General features: G+C 39.2%; 1 protein-coding gene across 3 annotated transcripts; it reads left to right on the plus strand.

Annotated features, from left to right (window-relative positions):
• The first annotated feature begins 371 nt into the window (after positions 1-371).
• LOC127638962 (7SK snRNA methylphosphate capping enzyme-like) lies at positions 372-9157 on the plus strand. Of its 3 annotated transcripts, XM_052120754.1 has the most exons (6): positions 379-943; positions 2030-2083; positions 2534-4457; positions 6696-6914; positions 7304-7427; positions 7515-9157. In XM_052120754.1, exons 3-6 carry the CDS (start codon positions 2565-2567, stop codon positions 7565-7567), a joined length of 2289 nt encoding a protein of 762 aa, XP_051976714.1. In that variant the 5' UTR covers positions 379-943; positions 2030-2083; positions 2534-2564; the 3' UTR covers positions 7568-9157. The 3 variants fall into 3 exon arrangements, with proteins under 3 accessions (XP_051976727.1, XP_051976714.1, XP_051976722.1); XM_052120767.1 differs by lacking the exon at positions 2030-2083 and having other exon boundaries at positions 372-383; XM_052120762.1 differs by lacking the exon at positions 2030-2083.
• Positions 9158-10068: the final 911 nt, after the last annotated feature.

Consider the following 10068-nt stretch of genomic DNA (forward strand, 5'->3'; position numbering starts at 1 on the left):
GGGGAATTGTGTGGCTGCCTGTTAGGAAATGTGCAATGTTTGAATAACAACCGAAAGCACGCAGGTGCAAAATCATTCATTTACATGGGACTGTGTAAACAAAACACACGACATATACTGGTGGTTTTAACGAGGTCCATGAAGCGGTCAAGTCTGTTGAGGAAGTTTGCTTTTTAACTCAGGCACCTAGTTGAGACACCCATACAGTGGAAACTAGGGTAATCCCTCCCTGAAATGTATATCATTGGACAGTGAAACGAGCGTTTTCCAAGCATTCGACTGCTATTGGCTGCCTCAGCTGCTTGTCCTGACGTCATCAGTTTGCTTGGTGTATATAAAAGCTGAAAGCCCCGTTCCTCACAGCGAGAGTCTGCAGCTCATTAGTAAGTTCGATCGCGCTGTAGTTCTGTCGAACAGTTAGGCTATATAAATAATAAAAAGGAAACTATTGAGAACATTTTGATCCTTACCTCCACACAGCCCTGTCGATAGTTTAAGGGAGTAATTCTTATATTTTAATACGCTTTATTTTTAAGGGGTGTGTCCTCAGAATTTATTGTTTTGGTTTTGGACGTGACGTCAGCGGACAGCTGTGCATATTAAGGCGCTAGCGCTGTCAGTGCGGGATGTGCAAGGACACCAGTCGTTACAGTGACCGAGCTGCTGTTGGGTTTTTTTCGTCCGCCGTAGAGAAATACTGGCAAGGGAGGGAGGTAGTTGGGTTTGTACCTTTAAGAAAGGGCGGAGAAAGTAGAGCCCCGCGGGTTGTGTGTTGAGCGCAGTGCTGGTCCTGTTTAGGTACTTCGTTATTTACTCTGCTATTTTCGTTGTGCTGATCTTACTGCGTTATGTGTTATTTATGAAGGACGCTTGGAGGCGTGGTTCGTAAAAATTATCAATTTATTACAACAGTCTCGAGGAGGCGGGCTCGGATACAGTAAAGGTGGGTGGACGTTGTGCTAACGTACATTAACTTCACGCACACTTGAGAAATGCCAGCATCACCTGACATCACTCAACAGTTGTTTCATTTTTGCATTGTAAATGTAATGCAGTATGAGTGATTATTTATCATCTCCAGTTCTATTAATCTGTTGAAATCTCATTATAATTAGGAGCCAATACTGGGGGATAATAAGAATGCTCTAAGATAAAAATACTGGATCAACATGAATTCCAATTGTTTTCCACAATCTTTGCCAGAACTCTAATTGTAAGCGAAACGTTATTGAGATAACGTTTTGCATTTAAGACAGTTAAAGGGAAGCACGTGTGGAACTATATGTGTTTTACAATCCTGAGAGATTTTGCGTTAATTCCTTTATATGTCATACAGGGGTATTTAATTCTATTGATAATCTTAATAGTTCTATTGCAAACTTTGTGTTCTTAAAGATGTAGTTTTTGTTTTATGTTGTAATCCCCCTGATAGCACATGTGCATCACCCAGACGTCTATTTGTCATTTTGTTAGGTTGTTTGCTCCTCTGCTGTATGTCTAGAAGATGTTTCCTCTCGGATGTCAGTAAGACATTCAGCAGATGTCTTACAGACGTTTATAATTTAAAATGTAAACCTGAATTTTACAAGATGTTTAGCAGATGCTGATTAGAATGTGAGGCTTTTCTTGCTCTTAAACAGACATCTCGGAGATGTACGTGTGCCATCTTGGCCTGTAAAAACAATTTGCATTTGGATTAGTGGTGGACTGATAACAACATAGAGCAAGGCAGTTAAAATGCTGGTCAAATTTATTCATTTGACAGACGCTTTTTATCCAAAGCAACTCACAAATAAGGAATGCAACTTAAGCGATATATTACAAGGAGGCAATAACATGAGAAGTCCTTCATTATAAAGTTTGAAATTGCTCTGCAAAGTACAGATTAGAACAGAGATGTATATGAGATACAGTGAGCATGTTTACATGTGCAACAGTACATGCTGATAACTCCCAAAATCCTAACAAAGCAAGAAAACCATGTTTCTGTGAGATTTGAAATAATCAAGTTATTCTCTGCTTTTGACAGAACAGTAAAGAGGCATCCAGACAACACTTACACATCTTTGATAAGACAGACTCCGTAAGACAACAGATACTTTTTTTTTATTATTATAATTTTTTAAATGAAATATAGCAATGCATTACAATTTAATGATAGCAAATATGATGTAATCAAATGTGCAAAATTTACATGAACACTTATTTTACATAATATTTACTCAAAATTCTGAAAAATGGCTATACTTTGGAATGACCACTAGGTGGCAAGACCCTTTCAGTTAATAAGCCTATAGTGCACACTTATTGACTGACGCTGCTTGAAAATGGCAAAATATTGGTAAATAGAGAGAGGCCTATAAATTGTCCATCACTTGGTAGGTTCTTTCAGGATTGCTTTAAAATAGTGATAGCAATTCCAGTAGGAAAATATAATATTTTTTGATTGAATTAAGTAATTATTTTGTGTTTGAGTGCATTCCTGCATGTGCACATGTCTTTTTATGTAATTGCTTTGTGCTTTCATTTTCAGATTCATGTCTCCTCCAATGCTAGCCTGAAAAATGATAGAGATGTCACTTGACAAAGAAACTGTTTTATCATGTGAGGGGCAAACAGACCCATCTTATCAACAGCACTCAGAACATTCTCGAAACAATACCAGCATACCCGGAAAGACCACAGGTACAAGTTTCAGCAAAAAGGATAGTGAAGAACCAAGAAATGAGACATCACAGGAGCACAATGATAAAAACTCCACAACAGGTAACGGAGCAGTGAGTGAATGTAGCGTGCTTGGGGCCGAATCTGGGTCTACAAAGACCCAGAATGATCCTCAACAGTCAAAACCCCAACAGCAGAGACTCAACAAACGACGCAACACTATGAGTGCTGGCTTCAAGCACCCTTGTTATGGGAAGCGACGACGGCGTGCCAACTCCGAAAGCGAGTCGGTCCTGCCAACTAACTTCCTGCTGGGCGGGAACATTTTTGACCCGCTCAACCTCAACAGCCTTCTGGATGAAGAGGTTAACCGGGCCCTCAATGCAGAGACACCCAAGTCTTCGCCATTACCGGCCAAAAGCAGAGATCCTGTAGAGATCCTGATACCAAGAGATATCACAGACCCCCTCAATCTCAATTGCCCTAGCACAGGAGGCCGCAATCGGCTGGTGTCCCCCTTGAAAAATGGTGGAGGCAAGCGAAGACATCGGAACAAGCACCATGGAGCAGGTTCAGGAGGAGGTGGAATGGTCACACAATCTGATTTACCGGAGTCTAAATGTTGTACAGAAGATCAGACTGGAACCACATCACATTTTAAGTCAGGCAGTGTGGTGGACAGCCTCGTCCCTGAGGCCCTGAAAGAGGACAATATGCTATTGATCTCCACTTTTGAGGTTCCATGTTCAAAAAAACCTAATTTATCTACAAATGGCGGTGAACTGAAGGAAAAAATAGGATGTGTTCCACCCACCAATGACAATTCTACGGTACCGCCATCTGCAAACCCCACCAACCCTTCATCAAGCAAGCAGCGCAAACGTAAGCGGGCTATGGGGAGATTGGAGGATGGCAATGGTTCAAATGGGGCGAGAAACTGGGCTCCAAGATCCGGGGGGCATTCTCAGCCCTTTTACTCCCCAGGGCCAGGCCCTCGTACAGGTGGTACAGACAGGCCTCAACAGCATCTAAACCATTGGAGGTCACAGAACAATGACAACCAGCACCAACAACAGCAGAAAAAGAAGTTTCAGTTCGGCAACTATAACAAATACTATGGTTATCGGAACCCAGGGCTGACCGAAGATCCTCGTATCTGTGTTTTGAAACCTGAGTGGTTCCAAGGAAAGGTTGTGCTGGATCTGGGCTGCAACACCGGCCATCTGACGTTGTCCATCGCCAAGAACTGGCGACCGGCACGGATTGTGGGCCTGGATATCGATGGAGCCCTGATACATGCTGCCCGACAGAACATACGCCACTACCTCTCTGAACTCCACACAGAACAGGCCCGACGTTTTGGGGAAAATGGAGAACAGAATAGAGTAGAGTACAGCAAATGGGATGATTTACCAGAAGAAGAAAAAAAGAGAAAGGAGAAATATGGAGAAGGGTTTAGGGGAGAAAAAGAGGAGCATTCTTCACTTGAAAACAAAAAGTGTTCAGATGGAAAGAACAAATACATAGACAAAGGAGGGATGGTAGATTGTGGACTTGCAGAAAGAGAGAACGACAAAGGGAATGATGCAGAGAATAAGTCCACAGAGGCTGATCATGAAGGAGTGAGAGGGAAAATAGAGGATGGGGAATGTGTTGGCCTCCCTGATGGGAAGCATTCATTCCCTGTTTCACTCCGAATCTCAAGAGGACCCATAGCTGGCCCTCCTTTGTCTGAGACGAACACAAACATCCTCCCTCCTGGAGATTTCCCTGCCAACATCACCTTTGTCAAGGTAAGACTGAAATCGTGTGTGTGAAGCAGATTTTTGCTGTTGTTATTAGAATTTGGATTTGTATTATATATACAAGGAATTTAACTTGGTGGTTTGCTAAAAAAATACCTGGTTAATATGCTACATGTATTAATTTTAAGGGTCATCACAATACCAAAATTTCAGTATTCTATTCCAGTTTCATGATTCTTTATCCCAATTTCGAATAATGAATAGTCTGTTGAATACACTCTTGTTTACTTGGTTAAATAAAAGTTAACAAAATTAAGAGCCTCAATTATTTCTCAAAGTTAACACTGCTTGGTTTTTCAAGTAATTATTGAAAAAACAGTCACTAATAAAGAACAAAGAAATACATTAAGTGCTATAAGTGAGTGATTCATTGTAGAAAGACTGGCATCGTTTAATATATAAAAAAAATAATTTAGTTTTGGTTTAGTACTTTTGACTAGTGGTTGACTGATATCGGTATCAGCCATTGACAAACCCATATCCAAAGAGCAGGGTGGCCAATACAATGCCGATATATTATATAATATAGTAAATAACAAACATAAAATTGCAAAAAAATGTAACACATTATATGAGTGCTAAATATATATATATAGAGTGCTAAAAAATTTTCTTGCTGCCTAATCAGTTAATGGCTTAACTGACAGCTGTTTTGAATGAATGGAACTCTTAAGGAAACTGGTATCCAAACAGTTTGAAATGCACCCTCTTTTCATCCGGCCTCTGTATACAGCCTCCGGAGGCAGCATTTTCCTGGTTTCGGATGCAGCTCTCTGGTGCGGATTCACTGTGAGCTTCAATCTCCTGACAATTTAAACGGCATGGATCGCCTGCTTGGTTTGTCACAGATTGATCTTGATTTGTGAATCAGAGGAACGTTTGATCCTAAAGTTTTTGATTCTAGCTGATGGAATACGCGATTCAGAGGAAGATATTTGAACGCTTGACTGGAAGAAAACGCTGGATTTCCACATGATGCTGGATCTGCTGAAGATGTGTGCGGTTTATTACATCAGTTTTAATGAGATATGTGCATATTTGCAGATGATATGATATTAGTTTTATAGCTATTTTCCTTTTTATCATTAGGTAAGACAGTTAAAAGATACAGGGAACTGTTGAGGGGAGAGAGGGAGAATGAAACGGGCAAGCACTTTAACATAATGAGCTCAAACGCGTCTGCCGCAGCTCTGATATGCAGACTGTGTTGCACACCGGTCTAGTAACATGATGGCACATAACAACAAAACGAACTGTGACTGGTCATTTACATGTCTCAGGTGCTTCACATGCAAGCAGGTGATTTGTGGCACCCTCAAGAAGAAAAAAACCCTAAATGGGAAAATATATCGGACAATATCTGCGATCTATCGGTTGACAACTACTTTTGACATCCGTACTCATTAAATAAATACTAGAGTTTGTACACAGATTGAACAAAATATATTACAATATATGATATGAAAACAATAATATATATATAGAGCATTGTATATACATACATACATACATACATACATACACTCACACACACAGTGCCTTGCAATAGTATTCAGACCCCTGAACAGTTACCAGCTTTGCACACAGTGACAAAGTGATTTTTGGCCCATTCATCTTGGCAGATTTGCTTCAGGTTGGTTGGGTGACGCTTGTGGACTGCAATTATCAAATAGTGCCAAATATTCTCTGTAGGATTGAGATCAGGACTTTGACTGGGCCACTGTAGGACATTTATATTTTATCCTTGTAACTGCGTAGCAGTTTGACCAACAGTGTGTCTTTTCATAAAAGTCATGAGGGTAGTTAAGAGGTCCTCTTGGTTTTATGGCTGTCACACGACAATAAAATGACTATCTTTAAGTTCAATGTTCACCTGACTTGGTGGACAAAACTGTTTCATATATTATAATAAATAATATCTGCTTAATTGTCTCAAAGACATCTGCTAAGCGTCATTCTAACAATCACTTGGGAACATTTTAGAGACATGAGATGAGCAAATGCTAAAAAGTGCATTTTTCAGATGAAAATGTACACACCAAATAGTCTGGGTGACATATTTATGCTATCAGGGTTTTGTCTGAGCAAGCACCACTTGTGGTGTGGCAGAATAACTTTTAAAGATGTTTATGTGTGAAATCAAATGCTACTTTTAGGCACTCTGCACTTGTTTATCTGTCCTATTTTATAATTCTGTCTCTAACTTGTTCCCTCTTACACACACAGGGGAACTATGTGCTGGAAAGTGATGCGCTGCTGCAGATGCAAAGGGAAGAGTATGACGTGATCCTGTGTTTGAGTGTGACAAAATGGGTCCACTTGAACTGGGGTGATGATGGACTTAAACGGCTCTTCCAAAGGGTTTACAGGCACCTGCGGCCAGGAGGACTCTTCATACTGGAGCCTCAGCCCTGGAACTCCTACAGCAAGAGAAAGAAACTCACTGTAAGGCTCTTTTTACACCAATTCCTGAATGATTTGAACACAAGTGGTCAGCCAAGATGGTTGATGTTTGTTATTGAGATGCTTGGCAGAAAGTCATTCTGCCTAACATCTTGTGCCTCAAATGAGTCTCCTTTCATCGAACGTAGTATAATTTTTTTTTTTTACTACATACTCATGCTAGGCATGCTAAAGATTTACCATAATGTCTTTTCGATGTATGTGTCCTTGCCCAAATGTTTTCAATCGGGTGCTTAATATTGCTGTCAAAGCTTTGCTGTTTTATTTAGATATTGTGCAAGACCTTGGGTGGCTTATTGCTTAAACGGCAGCAACAGCATTATGAGACCCCAATGTTCAATAAGTAATTACATTTTGTTGTAATTTCACAGGATGCCATCTATAAGAATTATCATAGCATCTGCTTCAAACCAGAGCAGTTTTCCTCCTACCTGACTACCGAAGTTGGCTTCTCGAGTTATGAGCTCATCGGAACTCCACAGAATTTTTCTAGAGGTCTGAACCTTGACATTCTCTTAATTTTTTATTTAATTATATTTTGATAATGTTGTGATATTAGTGCCTTTCATGCTCTTCTCTTAGGTTTTCAGAGACCAATCTACCTTTTTCACAAAGGACCCTCGCCTCAAAAGTGACTCCGCCAGTTAGGACCGCCAGATTGAACGAGAAACCACAATGCTTGGATATTGAAAACAACCAGCATTCGAAGCCACTGGAACTTTAAAGAATTTTTCATATTTCTTAAAAATTTAAATAAGACTAGGACTGAATTTGACACTTTCAGTATTTTGAACTCTTACATGAAATCTCATTGGTGCTGAAAAAGGTTACATTTCTTCCCCCTGCCATTAAAAATAAAGGAAAACCTCCATGATATTCCTGCAAACTCAAAAGCTATAAATACAGACCAGAGTTTTTCTGCCATCCCAAAGAGCTGGTGTTACTGGTATCTCTCATAAAGAACAGACCTTGGAGAACTACATAGTTAAATCGAATAGAATCGGATCCCATCAAGTAAATCCTAAGATCCTCGTAAACGCAAGTTGTATTTCATTTGCAATGAAAATGTGGACTTTTGAACATTTTGTCCACATTTGAATTCGTGAGCAAATCTGCCCTCCTTTTAGCACACAACTGATATGTAAACACCTAGGATTTTAAGATTTCAGGATTTAAAATGTCTGGAGGTTAAGTTTTAAAGAATATATTTTTTTGTTTCAAAAGGAAATATTAGAATGTTCATTCGAAACTCTGTTTTTTGTGTTTTGTTATTGCATTGTCATCTTTACTCTTAAGTTTAAAACAAAGTATTGCTATTAACATAAATAGGAAGTACCTTTTTACATGCAAGCTGTTAAAAGCATGACAATTTTAGCATCTCCCCATCACCAGGTTTGCATTCAGACAATGTCTAATATGGTGGTCCAGTTTGACCAAGCTGGTAAAGCTGGTCTGTTTTGATGGTTTTAGATGGGTTTGGGGTATTTGACTACTGGTCAGGCTGGGAGACCAGCCTAGAATGGCTAAGACCAGAAAACCACCATAGACTGGTTTAAATTGGTCTTTTCAGCAGGGTTATGGGCACTACTTTTTTAATAGCAAACCGTTTAATAAGCTGTATTTCCTGGTCTAACAGGACCACAATTTCAGTCCTTGAGATATTTGATACTGCTGGTTTGTTATGAAAAAGTGAGGTTTATCTCCATTTGATGTATCCAGTAGGCCAGGTAGATATCAGAAGGATGTGATTCATTTTTTTATGTTTTGCATCATAGAGAATGAACCTAAAACATTTTTTTTAATATAAATGTGTTCTTATTTACCAACTCTTCAAGTGTATCAATAAAGAGGTACATTTTGTGAATTGTTTGTCCACAGTTCATGTCACCACTGAGGTATGACACCTTGTTGTTTTATTTCAATTGAATGGTTTGCACTAAAAAGAAGGGTCAAATTGGTGTCCCATATTTATATTGTATGTGCAAATGTAAAGTTGGTGTATCTCTGAAAAGGGCCATTTTTCATTCAAGGGAATAATTCAGATCATTCGCAAAATAAACTGCAAAATAACATGGAATCGTCTTGCTGGTCTGTATTTTTTGCTTTGAACGGATGAATCATGACCTGAAAATACTTATTTTTATTACATTGATAATAATTATAGAGATTGATCGATTATGCTGATTTATTTAAGACAGTATGAATTGTGTCTCGTCTCCATTTTCCAACGTCTCGTCGCTTGAATGTTGCCCCTTCTCCTTAGAAACTTCGATGGTTATGATTAGAACAGTCCGAAATATTATATGAGGTAAGGGATGGGGGAGGCACAAAAAGTAAAGTTATAATGGAAGTTATGCAACAACATGGGTACTTCTTAGAAATTGAGGATGTGGTTACAATGGCAATGTACCAGGATTTTGACGTGGCCCGGACGTTGTCTTTTGTCAAATGTGTTTGTTAATAATAGTAATTATAATAAAAAAATTATTAATATTTTAACTCTTCACTGAGTGTTTTAAATTCAACAGCGCTTCGTCACATGGTGCCTGTTACATTTCTCAGGGTCAGAACTGACCAATCACAGTCTGTAATTACTGAAAATAATAATAAAGAATATTTTATAGTAATTCTTGGGACATATTTCAGTTTTCCCGTGGGTACAGAATCCTTGTAATCAACAGCTTTAAATTATTACAAGTTTTAGTGTACAAATGTCATCAGTAAGACACAAAAATGTTCTGAGATTAGCATGAGAATCAATGGAGGATCCATGGACGATCTTGCTTGATGAGCCTTCAAGCGCCCCCTGGTGGAATAACAATTTTTTGATCTCAGAAAATTTGATCTCAGAAAATTTGTTGAACATTTGCTAAGCAGGATTTTGGTATTACTGCTTCAGTCGAAGTACAATATTTATTTTCAACACATGATTTCACAGTTTGTTACATAGCATCATTTGGCATGTGAAATATGAACAGTCGGTTTGTAGAATACACGCTTGTCAAGGGGCAGTGGTGGCTGAGTGGTTGAGGCTCAGGGTTACTGACCAGAAGGTTGGGGGTTCAAGCCCCAGCACCACCAAGATGCCACTGTTGGGCCCTTGAGCAAGGCACTTAACTCCAGGTTGCTCTGGGGG

The sequence above is a fragment of the Xyrauchen texanus genome, chromosome 4 (genome assembly GCF_025860055.1).
Source record: "Xyrauchen texanus isolate HMW12.3.18 chromosome 4, RBS_HiC_50CHRs, whole genome shotgun sequence".
NCBI lineage: Eukaryota > Metazoa > Chordata > Actinopteri > Cypriniformes > Catostomidae > Xyrauchen > Xyrauchen texanus.